The following is a 23,021-nucleotide window of genomic DNA, read 5'->3' as shown; positions in this document are numbered from 1 at the left end:
AATAATTTAGAGTAATTTAACCTACAAGAACATCATTTGCCAAGCAAACAAGTTTCTCTATTGAGGCCATCTACATGTGACCTACTAAGGCTAATGAGCACAGCTGAGCAGTTGGAGAGGCCGCTAGGGCTCTCAGTGAATATGAGCCTGACATATTCCAGGAAAACACCACATACTACATGAATATTACTAGAAGAGGAAGTTGCATTTAGATGCAGCCTAATTTGCAATTCTTGGTTTGGTCTGACAGCCTGCATATTGGAGGATTTGTATGGTAAGATATGGAGCTGTATATATAAAGCTGTATGCTATAATAAATGTGCTTGGGACAAATCATCTTACAATAACAGAAAAATAAATCACTTAACTCAAATACTGGTGCTAAATATACATTTCTAAAGGATTGCTCATGGAATTCCATGTTAGCTCAATTGTTTTTTCCACCATTTACTGTTTTATAATATATCATATGAGCAACAGAGCTGTGAGTAATCTGGAGTAGTAGGCTGACGAGGAACAGCTGAGGGAGCTAGGGGTGTTCAGCCTGGACAAAAGGAGGTGGGGACATGGTTTACTTGTGTATTTGGCAGTACTGAGTTAACAGTTGAACTTGATGATCTTAGAGGGCTTCTCCTAAATGATTCTATAAAAATTCTGGCAATAATTATGAATACATATATTCTGTATTTTAATGCAAACTTATGAAGGTAAACTTGTATGTTATACAAGTTTAATGACTAAAATGCCACTGACTCAAATTATAGTGTAGTTTACATTTACACTTCACCTGTAAGAAACTTCTTCAAAAGACCAAATAAGATATTTTAGGAAAACTGTTAAGAGTAAGAAAAATAATTCTTCCTTCCTCTGAGACAATTCTTCATTGTTCTAAGAATAAATAGTTGTAATGGAAATTAGTGGAAAAAGTCTTTATAGTGTTTGTATATTTACCCTTGGAATTGTGTCACTGTAGGTTTGATAAAAGTCATCTAATGTTTTGGCATTCTAGTAGCATTGAATTTCAATGCTCTATATCTCTCTTTTATAAAGGTATACAGATATGTATATATATGCACTAAAATATAATAGAAATACAGTCTAACTATCAGTTACTTTTACAGGTGTTTTGGGGAAAAGATAAAAAGGACTAAGAAACCAACCTGAATAAGCATCCAGCTGAACTGGCAGAGATAAAGGTAATGGGTAACAGAAGCGAGGGCAAAGCAGCTTTCCTCTGAGATATGCTGGCTCATGTAAGCAGAGGCCAGAAATGAAACCTGACAGGGAAAAAAGAATACATGCATATTGGAATTAAACAGAAATAATTTAATATTAACAATAAGGGGAAAAAAATTAGTTTGGAAGTAAAACATACACTATATTACTATTTCAGAGACTCAGGAAAGACATCTTGGACATTTAATATTGTGCCAAAAAGAAGTTGTGCTTAAATACTGTCAACCCCTAAAGCAGTTGGATTTGCTGAAGCCTTAGTTGACAAGCTGTGGTCTTACGTCTAGATATATTTTTGGCTGGAATGGAAAAGAATATTGATACTGCATGGATGTTTTTGTTGTTGCTAGATAATATTTATCTGAAGTCTAGGGCTTTTCAATTTCCCACGCTCTGCCAGCTAGAAGGTGCTGTACCACTCTTAAATTACTTTTTTTTACAAATTACACCTGAGACTCTTCTATGGGAAACCAAGGGTCGAGCTTGAAGAATGAGGAAGCCCACCTGAGAGAGGGTATGTGTGGGTAAGGAGTCAGGAGAGGGACCCATGGGCCATTTGGAACTGCCTGCTGTGAAGGGACCCCAGTCCCAGCAGTGACAGTCTCAGGTGGCGCATGCGTAACTCCTGAAGTGGTGTGAGAATGTTCAGCCAGTGGCCTCTCCACACACTGCACCCTAATACAACAAGACTACAGAGAGACTAAATATTTATTGTTTAAAATTGTTCACATGCAACATTAGACACAGGTTTTGCAATTGGGGTGCAGATTTTCCTGTATAAGACTAAGAGAGATGTTATCTTCTGATTTGAATAAATCCAGATATTTTATCAAGTAAACAAACAAACTCGAAGCATTTACTGTCTTCTGGCTGTCAGACTTGTAGGAATATAATACCTCAGCCCCTAAGACAGCAATACTGGACAAAAGGGAGGAAGCAACTATTCCTTTGTCTAATACCATACCAGGATTTCACATTCACAAGGCAGTTACAATTTTTTTTCCACAAATATGCCAAATGTCAAAGGACTATATGTTGGCTGGATAAGTAGCCAATGCATTGTGTAAGGAACAAAGGTATTCTAACTCTGCAATGAGTGGAGCTAGACAATTTCAACATAGCATTTTAAATTAAAACATGACTCAGAAACCTTAAGCTGGGTCTTCTGTAAATTTCTTTACAGAAGAAATGGCTCTACAAGGAAAATTCATAAAAGATTTAAAGTGTTCACATAAAGAAAGGTTCTGCTCATCCACTGTGCTGATAATTTTCTATTTGCCTGACAAAAAGTACTACGTTTTTGACCAACAGCCCATTGACTTGTTAGCAACAGAAAGTAAGGGGCTCTGGAGAGATTTTATGTACATGAAATCAGGAGATCTTATGGGAGAGGTAAGGGTAAGATACATAAGGTAAGGGTAAGATTTTATGGGATAGGTAAAATAAGATTAGGGATAGGTAAGAAAGTTAAAGTAAATTAAATGATTTGGCATACACGTGGACACTGTATTTGCAACAAAATACTCATATGGTACTGAGTAACCCTTACACTGTCTTATTATTATAAAAGTACCCTTATAAAGACAGTATAATGTTACCTCACCATAAAATTGAAGAATAACAAAGAGTAACTGGGGAACAAGTGGACTAAAAATAATTACGAAGAGCATTTCAAAATGTAAAAAAAAAAAGCACATTCAATATTTTATGTAGTATTTATCAGCTTCTGCTGGGAACTGGCATCTAATCATGGCCACATAACCATTCAGTTATTAAGAGGTTAACACACAGATTAATAAAGACTGGTCTTTGCCAAATTCTGACACTGCTGAAAGAAACCCTATGAATCTGGAGTGGGTTACACACAATTGAAATGTGTCTGCAACAGCTACCACCCATGAGGGATAAACAAGAAGTGTTTGTAGAAACAACCCCACAGCACCAGCTCTCTCAAACACTACCCATAGCAATTTGACTAAGACTTGAGCAAATGCTTCTACTGACAACAAGCATCTGGGTGGAAAGGCTTTATAACCTTTTGCTCTCTGAAGGCTTGTGTATATGTCAAGGACAGACTTTCAGGCTAGAGTCAAATAGGGGATGCAAACACAAAAGCAGACTGATGGAGTTCTGGAAACATATTTTTAACCCCTTTCAGACTGCATGTTGGCTTGAAAGCATTTTGCATTTATAACCAAGAAACTATAATTCATAACACTCTCCTGTGCTTCAAGAAAAATAAGGTTTTGCATATTAAAAAATAGGAGTATATCACTACATCAACAGTTTTCCAATGAAAACAATGCAAAGCGTCCAAATAAGTGCTAAAAAATGCATATCTTTGACAGAAACTGACTTTTCTTAAAGGAACAAGACAGCAATATGGCTGGAATAATCACAGCTAAGAATTCACTGTACTTAGCGGCCTTAGAGTATTTTAGAAAAAAAGAAAAAAAGGTAAAATACAAAATTTTCATAGACTTGTATCTTGGTCGGAAGCTACAAATAAGAGTTGGTTTATAACACAAAAAACCCTGCAAACCAAAAATCTGCCTTCCCAATAAAGTGCTCCTTAGACTAATTGCCTCATGTGTTCCGTGCCTCACTTAGTTATTAACAGTAGGCTGCAACCTTTTATAACAAGGAACATATTACTTTAATAACAAAAAAAATGTGCCATCTATTGGAACAAGTTGTTCACTCTTGGATCTTTAAAGATAATACCAACTGTCCAGAGCTCTTTTGACAGAGAACTTACAGGTCCTTTTCAATCTTTATACACTGACATTTAGTTCTATGCTGAAATGATAACACAATGCTTCTTCCTCACTCAGGTCAAGGTGATTAGTTGTGGTGGTTTTATATTGGAGGCACTCATAGAAGTGACTTTCTATGAGAAGCTGCTAGCAATTTCCTCCATGTCTGACAAAAAGACTGATCAATAATTAGCTTCACGAATTAACAATCTGTTAAACCACTAAGAAAATTGTACATGCCTTAGTGAAGATGCATGTTATGGATGAAAAAAGCCCAGGAGGGTCTCTTAGGGTTTGCCCGCAGCCACAGCCGCTGGGCAGCAGGAAGAGAAGCCACCAGCCCTGGTGCGCTGCTGCTGAGTTCTGGCCTGGCTACTAAGATCCTAGCCACCCTCCCCAGCCCAGCTGCAGCTCCAGCCAAAAGCTGCCAAGACCAGCCAGGCTCAGGTGATCATCTGCAGGCTCCAGGAGAGATATTAACTCTTCCAGTGCTTCAATCCTCCCCCAGGTGAGAGAAAAGGATGAAGTGCAGGCACGTAGAAGAACAACATGAAGAGACTGAGGACAGTGAAGAGGAAGTCAAGTCCCAGAGGGGAGGGATGATGAGATGACTTGATCTTGGGGCTGAAATCCTCTTGTAAAGCTATGGAGAAGAATGTAATTGACACGTCAGACTCTTTTTGCCCTGTAACTCATTGAAGAAATATGGGGGAATGGATTGTTCAAACCTGTGCTGAAGCAGGCATTGTTGAAATAGCTGTGAATTTGAGAGGTTTGAACAGAAAGAGAGAAGAATGATGAAAACCCTGCACCCCAGAGAGAGAAGAAGATCTCTGTTCACAGAGATGAAGATGATCTCAGAGACAGATAAAGAGAACCTTTGCTTATGAACAGCTCATCCTTAAAACAGTACTTCATAACTGGACAAGGCCCATAAACACAGCTCTGGGAAAAAACATGAAAAATGGGAGAAACTTCCCCATTTACATGATTGAAGATTTTCTGAGTGGCTGCTATTTGTGAAAATTAGAAACCACGAGGGAACTATTTTCTTGTGGAGCAGTCTCCATAAATTAACAAAAGGGACTTTTCTTCCTAAGTGAACTGAAGAAAGACTATTCTAGAAGTGATAAACTGACTGAATTGTTTTTGTATGTTGTTAGTGAGAAACAAAAAGTTGTAGGGGGGAGGAAAAGTGTTCTAAAGGTCTTATTCTGATTCTTAGTATTCTTTCTTTTAGTCATTGTTAATAAAGCTCTCTTCATATCCTTTTAAAGTTTTGAGCCTGCTTTGCCTTCTTCCAAATTCAATCTCACAGCAAAAAATAAGCATATTCTAGTGAGTGCACTGGCATTTGGCCAGCAGTGAAAACCTCCAAATCAGTCTTGACCCAAAATTATTTAATTGATAATCCCTTAAATAGCTCAAGTAGCAGGCTGATACTTTTAATAATTTGACTGTGATGGTTCCATACCAAACTGAAAATGATGCTGATAGCATGCAATTCAAAAGGTTCCCCTTAACAAAGTGAAAAAAAATTAAATAATAAGATAAATAAATGCATTTTCAGATAACATCAAAAAGCTCTTTGACCATCTGACTGTCATTTACTCAGTTAATCAAAGGACGCGGCAATTCTTTTTAAACTTTAAGACAATTATCTACCAATTACTTGAAGGAAATTATTACCAGGCAATTCCATCTAAGTCATCAACACCAAACTATAAATGAATAACATGAAATTATTTCCAAAATTATATGTTCCTGTATTGTCTTAGTTTGCAAATGCAGGATGTGGCCAGTGGTGTATACTCTATTGCCATCTGTTAGATGTGGGGCAGTTCTCTTCTGTTAAAACCAGGTGGGGCAGTTTTCTTAATCTCTTCCACAACCCATCCTCCCTCAGGGGAGATGTCTTCTGTCACTGGGCCATTGAGTCTCACTGCCTGACAAAATTACATCATGCCATTGGGAGATGCTCCCCCCAGGGGGAGGAGCCAAGCATTCCTACCTGGATAGAATCTGAGGTTTAGAACACCACAGGCAGCCTTTTCCCCCTGCATTCCCAGAGCAGCCTTTTCTGACTGGATTCCCAGAGGAAGACCAGGCCCATCTACACCACCACTGGACCTTCAGAGGAAAACTCCACCCTTCTACAGGATCACTGCTTCAACAGAACCACGTCTGTCACTCCAGGAGGACTGCAGCCAACATTTAATCAGGCTGCTACCAACACCCTGACCAACAGGGTATCAGGTTGTATTCTGTCAGTGTTGTTTTATATTACTGCATTTTTATTTTTATTTTTCCCAATAAAGAACTGTTATTCCTACTCCCATATCTTTGTTTGAGAGCCCCTTAATTTCAAAGTTATAATCATTCAGAGAGCGAGTGTTGACATTCCATTTCAAGGGAGGCTACTGCCTTCCTTAGCAGACCCCCATCTTTTCAGACCAAGACGTGTATGAAGAGTATTTTTGTACTACTCTTTCCAAGTGGTAGGCTGTATGTGAACATCACTCCTCTACTAGATGAGATCTGCTTCTAGGTTCCAGCCTGCACTTTTTCATGGTCAGTTTATATCTTGTTTTTATTTCTGTTGTAAGTTTCTCAGGTTACACAGGATTTCCTCCTCCTTGGGGTTTGTACTATCGTGAATTTACAGAAAGCAGTAGTACTCTCTCTCAGGCTCCATTTTTCAGGGTTAATTGAGCCACTGCAGAACAAGTACACTGTAGAGATGCCTAAACTGATCTAGACAGCAAAAGCAGTTTAACTCCATGAATACAGCATCTGCCTAGATCAATTTACCTTGTTTCTCACAGTAACCCTACATACTCACATACATGAAAACCTGTCCTTTGGCAAAAAGTCTTTGCAGCTTATGCTCCAATTTCATTGTCCTTCTCTGTACTGGTGACACATTGATTCTATTCTTCATGAAAATGCTTAGGGTTGGATGGTGAAAAGCTGCAGAGGTTTTACAAGATTCTCATCCAGCACTTCCCTTATCTCCCTATATCCATGCAAAAACTTCTGATCACAGTCATACAGAATAGTATGGAAGGGACTAGTCACACAGTCATTTACAGAATAGTTTGGAAGGGACCTTAAATATCTTCTAGTTCCAAAATCTCTGCCATGGGCACTGACAACTTCCATCACACCAGGTTGCTTTAAACTCCATCCAGCCCAGCCTTGAACACTTCCAGGGTAGGCAGAGCTACAGGTTTTCTGGGCAATCGTGCCAGTTCCTGACCACCCTGACAGCAAATAATATTTTCCTAATATCTAAACTTACTGTCAGTTTTAATCCTTTCCCCTTACTCTGTCATTACATACTCTCATAAACTGTTCTCTCCATCTTTCTTGTATGCTCACTTCAGGTACTGGATGGAAACAATTAGGTCACCCCAAAGCCAGACTGAGCAGTTCCAACTCTCCTAGCTTTCCCTCATAAGAGAGATGTTCTGGGCTGGAAACCTCAGACGTGATTGGGGTCTCATGAGAGTGGAGCAGAAGGTCTGTTCCAGATTGCAAGGCAGTTGTCTGGTGTCAAGTGGGCAATTCTCCTTATCTCTCTTCCTGAGTGATCATAATCAAGGTCCCTCAGCAGGGAACATCTGCTGATAAGGGGCTATTGAATGTCACCACATGACTGATAAGAACTATAACATCCCATTGTGAGATGCTCCACCCAGAGGGAGGAGCCAAGCATTCCTACCCAGCTATAACCTGGAAGATTCTGACACACCAACACAGCTTTTTCTCCACTGGACTCCCCAGAGGAACAGCAGCTTCTACTTCCACGGATCTGCGGAGGAAGAATACACCCCTTTCCTACAGGACTCCCCTGCTCCAACAGAACCACGCCTGACACTCCAGGAGGACTGCAGCCCCTTTTCCAACTGGACTGCTACCAACACCCTCACCCACAGGGTGTCAGGTTGAGTTCTGACTCTGTCAGTGTTGTTCTAGTGTATTGCATTGTTTTATTTTATCTTTTTTTTTTTTCTTCCCTGTTGAACTATTATTTCCTGCTCCCATTTTTTTTTTGCCTGAGAGCCCCTTAATTTAAAATTCATAGCAATTCAGAGGGGTGGGGAGGGTTTGCATTCTCCATTTCAGGGGAGGCTCCTGTCTCCTTTAGCAGGCAACTGTCTTTCCAAACCAAGACAGGGGCCAAATGCTGTCCCTCAACCTGCTGGATGCACTGCTTTGGATGCAGCCCAGGATGCAGTTGTCTTTTTAGGCAGATATATGGTAATACCTCAGTGATCATCACTCAGTGATCATCATCCAGTGATCATCAGTGGTACACACAGCTTTCTTCCCTATTTTTAATCACCTACTTCTAGCAGAATTTTGCTGCTAGCCTACAAGTTATGACAGTTCAACTTGTTCTAGAAAATATTCCTTTATTTCATTCTTCAGTCTTCAAAGCTATTCACAGCTTTCTACATGCTACCCCACTACCCCTTAGTGTCAGCACTTCTCTGCTTCCATTGGTGCATTTTGGCTTCCACTGGCTTCTCTGCACCATTGGTGCATTTTGTCTGGGCATGTTATTTTCTGTCCCACAAACCAGGGCTTGAGAACCAGTACAATACCTCTCTTTGTCACTCTCTCAGTGCTGTCTTTTCCCATTAGTCTGTGTCTTCTCAGATCTGAGTTCCTAGATTTATCCTCCTCCATTATTATTTTACTAATTATGTGCCATATTCTTGTCAAAGAAAATTATCAGACTAGTTTGGTATCATCTAAGTATAAGCACATGTGAGCACATTCCCTTCTTTATTTATCACTACTGACTGTTGACAGAATTGTTTTTTTAACTCTGAGATGCTTCTGATTAATGGGCCTCCAGTTGCCAATATTAATTATTTTTTACTATATGTTACTCTTAATATATTATTTTCCAGTCACATACTGGCACTTGCTGTGAGACCTGCAAGGTATTCTACAAGTCTTGTCAAAGTTAGGATTGGGAGCTTTTCTGTTTCAAACTATTAATGCACCTATCCTTTGAATGTTCCTTCTCTCTTGGCGTCCATAACCTTCACTCCATGCTACTAACTCTAAACAATCTTGACTTTATCTCAGGGGTGACCTTTAATATCACTATCTTAATTGACAGTGTGAAGATTGAACTTTTTTCTGTTTGGAGTCACACCTAATGTATTTACTTTTCCTGCCTCACTGCAAATTTTTACCAGAAATTTTACATTATTCTCTCTTCATTTATATAAAAGAACCTCCACTCATCTACTATTGGGGCACACAAGACAGAGAGTACTTTGGACATTATTGGCATAAAAGATTTGGTAATCTGGATGCCTTGGCAAGAGCAAACAGAACTTTGAGGATTAAATCAAGACAACTGAAGATTAAATCAAAACTTACTGGAAAAGAAAATTACATCAAGACTTCTGCAAGCAAGAGATGTTGCAAAATGTATAAGTTTGTTTATGTGATGATTAACTCAGTTATTGAAGTAAAGCATTACTAGTCTTCCTAAAATAGTCCACAAACATATGTAGTCCACAATAGGATTGGATTCTTCTGACCATCTCAGAGTCTCCCCATCTCTCTCATCATTGCCAATAATTGGTACCTCTATGTGAGGAAAATGACCAGCCTGACTGGCAGCAGTTGCCGAGGCCCTAGAACTGATTGTGATGGTGAGAGAACCGTGTTTGGGGCCACAGTCACCTGTCTGCTGTGATGTGACATGAAACAATGCTCACCCTTCTGGGCAAGCATGGCTCCCCCATCCCAAAGCATGATCTTAAGTAATTTTTACGACGGGTGTCACACATGCTCCCCAATGCCACCCCTTCTTTTGTACTTACTGTCTGCCTCTGGGACAAGGTTGGCATAATGCTCTAGGACGTGGCTACACTGTCGCCATGAGCCAGAGCTACGAATCGTTCCTGCTTGGAGGGCAATCATGGATGTGATTAAAAAGGAGGGAGGGAGCGAGGAAGCCTGTGAGGGTACTGCTGAGATCGTCCTGCCAACCATGCTGGATTGAAATCTGTCCATCCAGTCCCTCTCCCCATGCCCCATCCTCACGCCCTCCCTGACAAGTGCCAGGGATAGAGCCTGATCGCCACCTCCAGTGTCACTGTCCCATCAGCAATCCCAGAGCCACCAGACACTTATCACCTATGCAGCAGACACTGACTCTAGCAGTGGAGGGGAGCTAGATCCTTTTGAGCACAGCCCTGAAAAAGATCCGGACTTACTCACTTTGGATATGCATAATGATTGGTTACAGATAAAAAAGAAAGCCCTTAAAGACAGAGACTTTGACACTGTGGCAGAAATCATTTTGGCCCCTGTGTGAGTCGGCCCAAAGGAGGGAAATCCACAATGGGAGCCCCTAGGTCACTCAGAAATTAAGTAACTGCACTGTACCACAGTGGAATATAGACTGGGGTTCCCTTACTTAAGTAATTTATGAAGAGTAATTTTTTCTACTCACCTCATGACTCCTCATGATCAGTTTTTGGCAAATCTTTTGCTCACACCAACACAATATGCAATATTTATGGCACAATGTAAAAAAAGACTGGAGAATTTATTTACAATGTATGCAGGGCATACAAACCAAGCCCTGGCTGCCTTAACTATTGATCACCTTAACTATTGATCAAGGGGGTGCATACCAATCCTAATGGCCAAGCTGCCTTACCAAGAGATGCCCTAGAGGGTGTCATAGACACAGATTGTTTGGCATCTCTTAAGGTTCCTGATGCCAAAACCCCACAATAGTCCTTCATAAGTATCAAACAAGGTCCACAAGAGTCCTATATGCAGTTTGTGGACAGATGAAAATGAACACTGGAGAGACAAATGGATAATTGTGAAGCAAAGGAAATGATACTCCTCAAATTTGCCATAGAAAATGCTAATGAGGACTATAAACCCTTTTTGAAATCTCTGCCCTCTGAACCTGAACACATTTTACTCCAAATGATACAAATGTGCAACTGCTTGGGGACACGACAACACACCACGGCAATCACATATCAAGCTGCAGGGCAGGGCAGGGATGCTTTTGCTGCCCTGAAATTAATCTCTGGAAAGCCGATGGTTTGTTTTGGCTGTGGAAAATCTGGACACACTAAAAGAGACTGCCAAAAAGCACAAAACTCCAAAGCCCCGGGTATATGCCCTTGCTGTCAGAAAGGTCCTCACTTCACTAGTCTATGCTGCTCTAAGTTTCACCTGAATGGCCAGCTTTTACAGGGAAACTCATCTTGAAGTGCAGAGCAGCACCATACGATGACACAAATCCCATAGCTGATGCAGCAACCAGGAGCAACTGTCAACTTCCAACCCACCCTGCCCCCACCTGCCGGACCACTATCACTGAGCTGCAACCAGCCACCACAGACAGTGCAGGAATGGACCTGGCAACCTCCAACACAGTAATGTTGCTTGATTAATCTGTTCATTTGCTTCCCACAGGAGTTTTCTGGACCACCAGGACAGCATATGCATGCTTTGCTTTTGGGCCAACCATCGGCTTCAAAAACAGAGTTGGTTGTTCTCCCTGGGGCTATTGACTCTGACTCAGTCAGGGAAATAAAGATCATGTCTTGGAGCCCCCACCTGTGTAGTCCTGGCTAGGAGCAATATAGCCCACTCATACTTTTTCCCACAGTACCCCTATCTGCACCCCCGATAGCTGAATAGAGGTAACGGGGCAGGGGTTTGGTTCCACAGGGTCCCACAGATTTTTTGGAGACAATGTATCACATCTCAGCATCCCACATACCAGTGCAAAGTGACACTCTGAAAGACAGGGACATCATTTTAACAGAACTAGTTGATACTGGTGCAGATGTAACTGTTACCTCAAAAAGCCAATGGCCCAGTGACTGGCCATTAAGGACTGTGCCTCAGGTACTCTCAAGTGTGGGTGGGAATAGTCAAAGGTTGCAGAGCCAACACTTGGTGCAAATAACAGGGCCTGATGGGCAGATAGCCACAGATAAACCATTTGTGCTGTCAGTCTCCCTGGTTTTGTGGGGGAGGGATGTGTTGACACAGTGGGAATTTTTATGCATTCAAATTTTCATACCGGGGTCATTGGGATATGTGGCACCCCCAAACTGACTTGGAAAACTTCTGACCCTGTGTGGGTAAACCAGTGGTCCCTGTCATTAGACAAACTGTATGTATTACAAGAACTTGACAGATACAGCTGGAGAAAGGACATATGATCCCATCTAATAGTCCTTGGAAAGCGATCTGTGAGGTAGAAGCTGTTGCATGAGTTGGGGAAAATAAATCAAGTAATAGAAGAAATGGGAGCCCTCCAACTGGCTTCCCTTCCCCTTCCATGATCCCCAGAAATTCGCATATGACAGTGATTGATTTAAAAGATTGTTTCTTTGATATTCTGCTGCATCTGGATGATGCACCAAAATTCAGCTTTTCTGTACTGAGCATTAAACTGATTTGATATCATTGAGTGGTATTACCTCAAGGCACGCACAACAGCCCCACTATTTGCCAATGGTATGTTGCAAGGACCCTAAGTCTGATCTGGGAACATATGCCTGATGTTCTATTGTATCATTATATGGATGATATTATCTCTGCAGAGACTGTGATTTGAATGGAAGAAGCAGTGCTGGCTGTCAGCCAGGCTGTTACATCAGCAAAGGCTCAAAGGACATCCACATGAACATATCTGGGCTGACACATAGGAATGCACTCGATTTTGGCATAACCTTTGCAAGTTATAACTGAAATCAAAACTCTGCATGATGCACAAAAATTGCTAGGGAGAATAAACTGTGTTCATCCCTTTTTTGGAATCTCAAATGTAGATTTGTAGCCATTGTATGCCCTTTTAAAGGGAGATCCTGACCTCTTATCACCTAGACATTTAAACACAAAGGCACAAGTGTGCTTCTAAAAGTAGCTGATGCTATCTCACAAAGGGAATCAGCTCACTGGGCTCCAGAGTTACCACTATGGTTAATAATTTTAAACCCTGACAGGCAACCACATGCTTAGATATTTCAGTGGGACTCAGAAAAAACAGATCCTCTGTTAATCATCGAATGGGTCTTTTTTCCTAACAATACATCCAAGACTATTTCCATGCTAGATGAACTTATGACCATGTTAATTGTCAAAGCTCATCAAAGACTGACGTCCTTGGCTGGAAGGGATTTTGACTATACATTTTTAGCTCTTACAATGTTCTATTTGGATTGGTTGCTACAGAAATCAGAGAAATTGCAAATTGCTTTAGCAGATTACCCAGGGCAGATATCTATCCATCCACCTAAGCACTAAATGTTAAGCTGTTCTTTTAATTTGCTCCCAAAGCCAAGGAGAAGTGAGACTCCTTTGCAAGCTATGACAATATTCACAGATGGTTCTTGGAAAACCCATAAATCAGTGATTGCATGGAGTTATTCTGGAATAGGAACTTGGCAACCTGATATTGCTGTTGTTGAAGGGTCTCCCCAGGTTTTAGAATTACCTGCTGTGGTCAGTGTTTCAGAAATTCAGCTCACCTTTTAACCTAACTGCTGCCTACATTAGAAATTTAGAGCAGAAACCTCTGTCTTAAAACAAGTTGAAAATTAAATTAGTTTTTACTGGTTGAAACTACTAGTTTTTATTTTAGATTAAAGGACTGCTCCGTACTTTGTTATGCATATAAGGTCGCATTCCAATCTGCCTGGATTTCTTACAGAAGGCAACGCCCAGGCAGACTTGTTAACCCTACTGGTGCAACATGTTTTACCAGAGAACAGAGCAGGCTAGAGTGAGTCACTCATTTTTTCACCAAAACACTGGGGCTTTAGACTTTTGAGTACAAGCTTCTAGTATTATTGCTACAAGTCCTGATTGTCAGCGTTGGTCTCTAACTAATGTGAACACAGGGGTCAATCTGAGAGGTCTACAGAGCCTACAAATTTTGCAAACAGATGTGACACACTTTCTTGAATTTGGCCATTTGAAATTTGCGCATGCTTCTATTTATACCTTTTCAGGTGATTTGCTTGTCTCAGCCCACATAGGAGAAACAGCAAAGGATGCTTGCCATCATTTCACTGCTGCCTTTGCCACATTAGGAACAGATTAAGAGAGATACTGGCCCACATAAATTTCCCATAAAGTCGCAAATTTTTTCTCCTCATGGGGAATTACCCACAAGGCAAACATACCCCCTCACCCACCAGACAGTCCATTATCGAGTGGGCTCCCTCAAGCATCTCCTGGCTCAACAGAAGGGAAGAGCTGGAGACACACTCACTGAAAGACTACAGAAAGCACTACATATTTTTAATTTTTTGAACTGTTCAATGATGGTCTTAAATCCCCCTATGACTAGGTATTTTGCATCATCCACATAGCTTTCCTGCAAGGAGAAACCATCGGTACTGATCTGTGACCCAGAATCTGGTAAAATCCTTGGCTTTTAACAATTGATCACATGGGGAAGAGGTTTTGCTTATATCTCTACAAAGAAAGGACCACACTGGATCCCCACAAGGAATGTGAAATTGTTCTGGGAACCTCTACCAGAAGCTGACAGAGGCCAGAATGCTATCAAGCCCTCAGAAGAGGAGGGAGGGAGGAACCACACTGAGATTGCAATTCCTGACTAAATTCTTTTGTCCCACCTGTAAAGGAAACTGTGAACCCTGGGTTTTATGTCAGTGTAAAAAGTGTGGAAATTGGTGCTATCGTAGAGCCCTTTTGGCAAGAGCATTTGTGATGTGGAGTTACAAATAAGGTATAAGACCATTGAATTTTTAATTGTAGTAGCCCAGGATGAAAAGGATAGACCTCTGTGGCCACATTTCTCTTCACAGAGAAAAGCAAGGCACAATTCTTTCCAATAATATTTCCAGGTTTCACATTCTCTGAACCTCAGAGAAAGAAAAAACAATTCTTTTCTCATTTACTGCTCCTGTGTTGTTCACAAGTCGAATGCATTGTGGAAGATTGTTTACCTGAAGGGAATTGATAAATCCCTTCAGATAAAAAATTGATAATTGGATTCAGATGTGAGTGTTTTGATTCACTGACCAATGGAATCCAGGTGTGTGTGTGTCGGGACTGTCGGTTGACAGTCATGAGATGCTGTACAGTGGAGTGCAGTTGAATGCTTGGCAGATTCAGTTTAGATGTAATGTAATATAATGTAATATAGTAGAGAATAATATAGTATAATAAAGTAATTAACTAGCCTTCTTAAAAAATGGAGTCGTCCTCATCATTCCTATCCTTCATCAGGGGCAAAAATATCTACTATAGGCCTCGCCTCCCTATTCTCAGGAGGGAAGTTTTGAAAGAATCTGAAAACAGCCATATTTGCAAACATATTTGCCTTGTATCTGGCCAGTCCCTGAATGAGTTTGGGAAAGAACAAAAAGGGAATGTGCTAAAAGACACGCTTGGAAACTAAAATCCAAAAAAGGGGGTTTTGCCACACACAGGTAAGAAAAAACCATGTGGCTAAATCGGATGTTATGCTTATGCTTATTAGCACTGCTTGCTGTTATTTGCACAGCCTGGCCTGTTGACCAACCCAAAACAAATGTTTGGATAACTCCAGCTAATGTACCAAAACAAGATACCCTATGCTTGGCCACTGCATCCCCAGAAAATCCACTTTCAACCTGTCTAGTCAGCTTGCCATTAGATGACTGGCCATTACCAAAAAATAATGAAAGCATTGTGCAGAGCTCAAATCCTGTTGATGCATGGGATCAGTGGGCCTCTCACCCACCTGAAGCATCCTTGGAGCCCCAAGAATTAGAGCCCCTGGGTTCTGTGAAAATGGATTTTTTTGTTAATTTTAAATACACGAGAAGAAATCAGTCTAAAGCTTGAAATATTTCTCTCTATAAACCCATGCATAAGAATCAAAACTTTTGGTGCATTTATACTTCTGGCAGCCTTTCTAAATCCTGTAATACCCCCCTGTAGCTGCCATCAGGAGTAGTTTTGGGTTTCGGCAATCAGGCCTAGGCTGTTCTCCCTTCGCACATAAAAGGAGGTCCCTGTACTTAGGGTCAATTAACTCTGCTAACACCTAATGCATCCATAATTTTACAGCACAAATATCCCCATAGAATATAGCACACTTTACATGCACTTGATGAATACTGCGATGATGAATGTTCTTTGTGGTCTGAGATCCAGGTGAATTGGGCCTCTTTGCTTTGACCAGGACTGGCAGCAAAAAAGGCTTTCAGTCAATTAAATAAGGCAGCTTGCTGGCTGGCAAAACAAATGAATGCCACCAGTTCTGCTTTATCAAACTTATTAATAGATGTTGACAGTGTAAGGCACACTACTTTACAAAACAGGGCCGCAACAGACTTTTTGCTTTTAGCACAAGTCATGGCTGTGAAGATTTTGATGGAGTGTGTTGCATGAGCCTTTCTAATCACTTAAAATCTATCCATAAAAGCATACAGCAGCTAAAGGATAGTGTGTTTAAACTAAGAGTAGATCTGGATCTTGGCTAGATTACCTATTTAGTGGCTGGGGTTTACCACCCTGGCAGAAAGATTTTCGTGGGATAAGTATGAATGTGATGATTTTGCTAATAATTTTGTTAATCATGATGCCTTGCTTGCTTCAATGTCTGCAGAGATTAATTAATAAGACCATCAAAAGAGTGTTTTTGGTTGACACACAAGAGGAGATATTGTGGAACACAAGACAGAGAGTACTTTGGACATTATTGGCATAAAAGATTTGGTAATCTGGATGCCTTGGCAAGAGCAAACAGAACTTTGAGGATTAAATCAAGACTAGATGAAGATTAAATCAAAACTTACTGGAAAAGAAAATTACATCAAGACTTCTGCAAGCAAGAGATGTTGTAAAATGTATAAGTTTGTTTATGGGATGATTAACTCAATCATTGTAGTAAAGCATTACTAGTCTTCCTAAAATAGTCCACAAACATATGTAGTCCACAATAGGATTGGATTCTTCTGACCATCTCAGAGTCTCATCTCTCTCATAATCACAACCAACTAACCAACCATCCTTAACAAAAATTCCACACAAGAAGACAACACTATTGTCAACCAAACCAAATGTACAAAGTTTATTCACTGATGCCAACTATAGATGATGTGATCAATTCACTGAGCTTTCTAATGATTACAGAATTTATTAAACTCAAAGTTCAGAATTACCAGATCTTAACTTGGCCTCATAACAGAAATTTACAGAGAAAACAATGAGTCTAAGTTGCTTTTTAACTATTATACAAAAGAGAAAAAGGAAAGACCAGAAGACTGAAGAGATTCCATACCAATCAGGTAAAAAAAATCAACAAAAAAGTAAGTTGTCTGAAAACTGAAGTAAGAATTATGTTTGAAAAATAAATAAGTGCATACAAAGAAGTAGTAATTCCAATTTGCCATGGTTAGTGCTGAAATGCTACCATATATTAGACTTTAAAACAAGAATACACCACATGACACAAGGAAACAAATCTTATCTTTACATTGCAACAAATATGGAAATACTAAATACTTTGCTCCAGACTTTTCTAGTAAGACCAGCCTTCAGGGACACCATGTCCCAGAAACTAGGGGATAAGGCTGGAGTAAGGACGATATATCCTTTGTGGAAGAGGGTCAGAACAGGGAATAATTTAGCACACGGGACCATGGCACCTGATGGGATGCTCACATGAATGTTGAGTGAGCTGGCTGTTGTCATTGCAAGACCACTTGCGATAACCTTTCAACAATTAGGTCACTAGGAAGTGCCCAAAGACTGGAGGAAAGCTAAGGTCATGAAGTGCAAGGAGGAGGATCAGGGCAACTACACGTTGGTCAGCATCACCTCCACCCTTGGGAATGTGACAGAGCAGCAAATCCTGCAAACAATTTGCAAGCAAATTAAGGATAAGACAATCACCAGAAGTAGCCAGCATGGTTTTGGCGAGGGAAAGTTATGCTTGACCAACTTGATAAACTTCTGTGATGAAGTCACTGGCCTGGTAGATGAAGAGAGAGCAGCATATATTGTATACCTGGACTTTAGTAAAGTCCACCTGGACTATTTGTCTCCCTGGACTTTGACTTTTTCTCTGGTAAGATATTCACAGATGAGCTGTTGACTTGTAGGCTGGAAATGCAGACAATGAGGTTGACTCAAAACTAGTTTGAACTTGCTTGGAAAGTACTGATTTTAAGTGGTTTATGTGACAACACTTCAGAACTGTTCAAAGAACTGCAATGAAGCTGATGAATTTGAAGGACCTTGATAAAAGAAAGAATATTCCTTAAAAAAACCAACCAAACAAACCAAAAACCTAAAGAAAACATTTTTCCTTGCAATTTGTGGCAAACCATATTACAAAATTTATTTCCATTCAGAGAATGAACAACACCCAGTGAGAAGGATGGGAAGGTTTGTCTTTTAAAAACCACAGGTAACTGATTTACCATATTCCAATCAACTCAAACCAGTCTTAATGTTCTGTCCCAATTTTTCAGCCTGACAATGCAATAAATACTGAAAAAATATTTTACAAAGAATCAAGTCTATGCATTATTAGCCATAAAGGTTGTAAAACAGGAAGTTTCAGCACTGATACTGCAAGTGTTTAAACCCTGAGAGAGTAAGTAAAATAAAAGGTAAAAATAATAATGAAGCGGTAAAACATAATTTATATTTTTAAGAATTGAAAAATGTTTTCACAAGGGGAGAATAAATCTGAGGAGAATAATCTTTCCCAGTTGCAAGAAGTGATGAAAAGGCAGCATGCTGTGATGGGTCAAGAAAAAAGAAAGAGAATGTCTTGCAATATACTTAAGGGGAGGAGCTGTGGAGAAGCTAACCCCAGCAAATATAAAAGCATCAAGCAGCTGAACAAGCATTTATCCCTGGAAGAGGGCACAGGCATAAGGTCTTACAAATCTGCTCACAACAGTTTTACTTTCCCATTTCGGCAGGAAGCACTCTGCCTCCTGCAGCTGAGAAAAAGATCCTTCCCACCTAGAGAAACCCACAGAGCAACTGGTCAACTCTTTTAAAACACTTTGGAGTGTGCCTCTGAGGAACACATCAGTATATTTATGCCACGTTTTTGCAATTTATGTAAAATGCTGTTTCACACTATGGACCCACAAAGCTTTAGACCTTCTCTTCTTCTAGACAGAAATGGGTTCTTATACGTCTTACTGAAATTGATCCTAACAGTGGCCATCTAATTTCTTTTCACATTAAACAATTTTTTGTCTTTTATCAATTTTATTAAATTGTCTACGTGGAGATTGTCTGCCTTACAGAGATGTTTTCTATGGATCTATATTAAAAAAGAAGAGAAAACAGAGTCCAACCACACGCTATCTATGATTATATCAATCCAACCTCTATAGAGGAACAGTATCAAGACCATAATTTAAAGTGCTGCTCCTTTTGTTGGATTTAATTGCAATGAACAATAACATAGGAAAATAAACATATTTAAACTCTCATGTCCTCACTGAACTGCTCTCTCATGCTTTGATTTTACTTTATATGGAAAAAAAAGGGATTCCCCCTTGAATAGAGGGACACTGCTTAATAATAGTACATATGAATCATACTTTTTGTTGCTGCTTCATAGGATTGGACAGCACTGATGTGAGCCAAGTATTCTTGTGTTTTGTGTTCTGATATTAAATGCCAGGACAAAAATATCAACAAAGGATTTGCAAAAAACTGGAGAGATTCATGGCCACCAGCAAATGCTCTAAGTCTCTCTTTCTGGAAAAAATAACAATACAACATACATCATGTATCAGAGCACAAAGGAAAAGGTTATATAAGTTAGAAGATTCAAAATGTAGTATTTAACTGGGTGAAAAGCTCCATAACTAGCTTTTTTTTTCATATTTATTCTGTATTAATATTTTTTAAATAAGGAGGTAAAGTTCCTTTGTGAATTTAGGTGAATGCTAAATGACTTCACTGATCATTAAGTGGTTTATTGGAGAGGAGTGCTTTGTAATTGACACCACAAAAAAAACATATATGTGGGTTAAGCTTTATTTGTGTTTTTAGTTAAGTCAGTGAACATACATATTAAAATAAGTATGTTATGAACAGCAGCACCTAGTCTTACTCTATAATTTGTGTGCATTTTGAATTTTAGAGCTATTTTATGTTAATGATTTATTTGCTTGGACTGTTTGTTCCTTATCACTATAAACTGACATTGTAAGAAAAGCCAAACAGCTAACTGATATAAAATACCTTGAAATGCTGAAATTATATTTACAGCAGTGACCCATGGTGCTTTTGTAAAGATGTTTACACTTTATTAAGCAGCAGAATTGGCAATCATTTTCAGTAGTGATTAGACATCAGTAAAAGTGTCTTACTCATTCCTTTCCCCCAGCTGGCAGGAAGGTAATTGGCTTCATGCTGGATTCATTCCCTAACCTCTTTGCTTTCCATTTTTAGGCACGTGGACTTTTTTTTTTGCTTCTCCAAGCAAGGAGGTAGCAATCTGAGGGTGCAGGATAGAGGTAGGAGGGTGTGAGGCACCATGATGTAGAGCACAGCAGCACACAGCTGGCTATGCTGTTGGGGGAAGAATGGGGTAGCTCACACCATCCCCAAACCAAGCCTGACACAAGCACCCAACTGCATGATGTCCTCTAACACAGTTTGTCTTCTGCTCTAGTCGTACTGTACTTATAAATAATGTGGTGAGGAAAAATAAGGACTAACATGCTCTTAGAAGGTTCTAACCCATTTAGTTTTACAACCAGATTCAGAAAAATGTATCTGACATAGTACCCTTTAAAAAGCTTTTGTGATCAATTAGATCACAACATTTAGATCTGCAACAAAGATACATGTTGTTTTTGTTACTCATTACAGAACAAGAGCCAGGCATCCTGTCCTGCTGCAAGATTCACAATAACATAATAGTTTTAATGTAATGATGCAAAGAGAAGCTGAAAAATCTTCTTTGTAAAACTATCAAAAATTTCTCTACAGTTTCCCAGGTTCAAATACTCACACAGAGGTCAGGGCTCTGCTCTGAATGTGCTGATTTGGCAGGTCCAAAACAAGCTCCTCTGATGGACTTTCATTTTCTACAGTAAGATCTGTGTGACACTGTTTTCTATCTAGAAGCTCAGATAGGACCCTGATCAGATCTGCCATGGCATATTAATTTACTCTAGAGGTTTCTCAGGTTGGATTTTTATTCACTTACAGGGTTTATAAAGAAAAGCTTTCAATAACATGGCTTCTCACTTCCTACATTACATCCTTCTGGATGGAGTTTTTCTTGAAGTTCAGGTATAAGTTTTCAGCAAAATATAGACACAAATTTGATGACATGACCATTTATGAACTCTAAACTGAATTTAGGACTCTATCCAGGTCCAACAAAATGTAACGTTAGGCAAGTAAAACTACAGCAAGGGAAAAACATCTGATGACCTCTGATCCATTGTGTAAATAGTTTGGAATGGTCAGTGCCCCGTGTCCCATGGTCAATGTCCCAAGCCTGTCAGTGTTTAGAAGGCATTTGGACAACACCCTTAAAAAAATGTTTGAGCAATTACTCATCCTTGAAGTGATCAGGCCATGGGACTCAGTGATCATTGTAGGTCCTTCCAATCAGAACTATTGAAATTTTTTGTAGTCTAACAAATCTTCTTTTTCTCATCTGAAGATGAGAAATAGAAAATTACTCCACAGAACCTAGATGTTGGCTGGAGTAACATACAACTCTCCACCTGCTTGCCTGCAGATTTCCCCCTGCAGGAGTCACAGCACAGGGTAGGTAGGGCAGACTCACCATAGACTGGGATCAGGATACAATCATCATGCAGCCAAGCGTATTTTAAGCATGGTAGAAAAGGAATCTCATGTTCCTCCACAGGGCTAGTCAATTGTGAAGGATAAGCTGTCTGTTGTAGTCACATACTGGAGGACAGGGATGCAACCAGCTCTAGCAGAGGGTATCTCTGCTCACAGCAGTGGGGTTGAAAAGAAAAAAACCCGTGAGCTCATTCAAACTCAAATAATTCTATGACTTTGTAACTATTTATTTGTCTTCTTAAAAAAGAAATAACCAAGATGAAATGCCAGACAAAAAGTGTCTTTTGGTTTCATAATGCTTCAGTAGCAAAACTCTGCCTAAATATTAGCTCCTCTATACAGCTCTGAAATCATCTTAAGGGGTTTTTATTTTTCAGTTAAAAGACAATGGGTTAAGCTAAAACTCCTAATTTGAGGTAATCTGAGACCTTTACAGAATTAGTGGCGGCATACACAGATCAAAATGCAGGCATACTAAAAGTGCAACAACTAACAGAAGGCTGATCATAGTAAATGATTATTATTCTCAGCAGTACCTCTCTTGGTAGTGTGCATGCTGTCTACAGTCTCAAAAAAACCCCCCTGAGGTTTACATACATAGAAAGAGATCTTTACAAGACCATGTAATCAGTCTTCATCTATTAATTGTAAGAGCTATCCTAACATTAAGTCAGGTGTGAGAGGAAAGAATATTTAATTGATGCAATTCAGGTTTTGCCAGAAGTTCTAAAACATAAGCACATTTACTTAACATTTACCTACAAACGAAGCATTCTTTAACAAGGGCTAAAAGGTAATTTACCTAGTTCTACTATTATTTTACTTATGATATCAAAGAAATGTTCATCTAGTCAACTAATGATGACAGGAGACAGTCTCAAACTCCAGCAGGAAAGGTTCAGGTAGAACAGCAGAAGGAACTTTTCCACAGAAAGAGTGATCAGATGTCGGAATGGACTGCCCAGGCAGGTAGAATCACTACCTCTAGAGGTGTTAGAGAAAAGATTGAATGTGGCACTTAGTGCCACATTCTAGCTGACGCAGTGATGTGTGGTCAAAGCTTGGACTTGATGATCTCAGAATTCTTTTCGAACTTAACTGATTCTGTGATTCTGTGAATTCAGTGATCTGTATAATTTTTAAATTCTTTTTTATGATACAGGAAATGTTATTTGCTGTTTTCACTGT

General features: G+C 39.7%; 1 protein-coding gene across 1 annotated transcript in view; it reads right to left on the bottom strand.

Annotated features, from left to right (window-relative positions):
* Positions 1-23,021, bottom strand: part of ADGRV1 (adhesion G protein-coupled receptor V1) — a gene marked incomplete at its 5' end in the record, with an annotated part of 277,332 nt that overhangs the window by 73,179 nt on the left and 181,132 nt on the right. The window contains one exon of the mRNA XM_084224720.1: positions 1,161-1,277. Coding sequence (XP_084080846.1) covers positions 1,161-1,277 — 117 coding nt within the window. The remainder of the gene's footprint in view (positions 1-1,160; positions 1,278-23,021) is intronic.

This window comes from Fringilla coelebs, assembly GCF_963513975.1.
Source record: "Fringilla coelebs genome assembly, chromosome: Z".
Taxonomy (NCBI): Eukaryota; Metazoa; Chordata; class Aves; order Passeriformes; family Fringillidae; genus Fringilla; species Fringilla coelebs.
The sequence above is the reverse complement of the archived record's forward strand: the minus strand, read 5'-3'. Positions and strand labels throughout refer to the sequence as shown.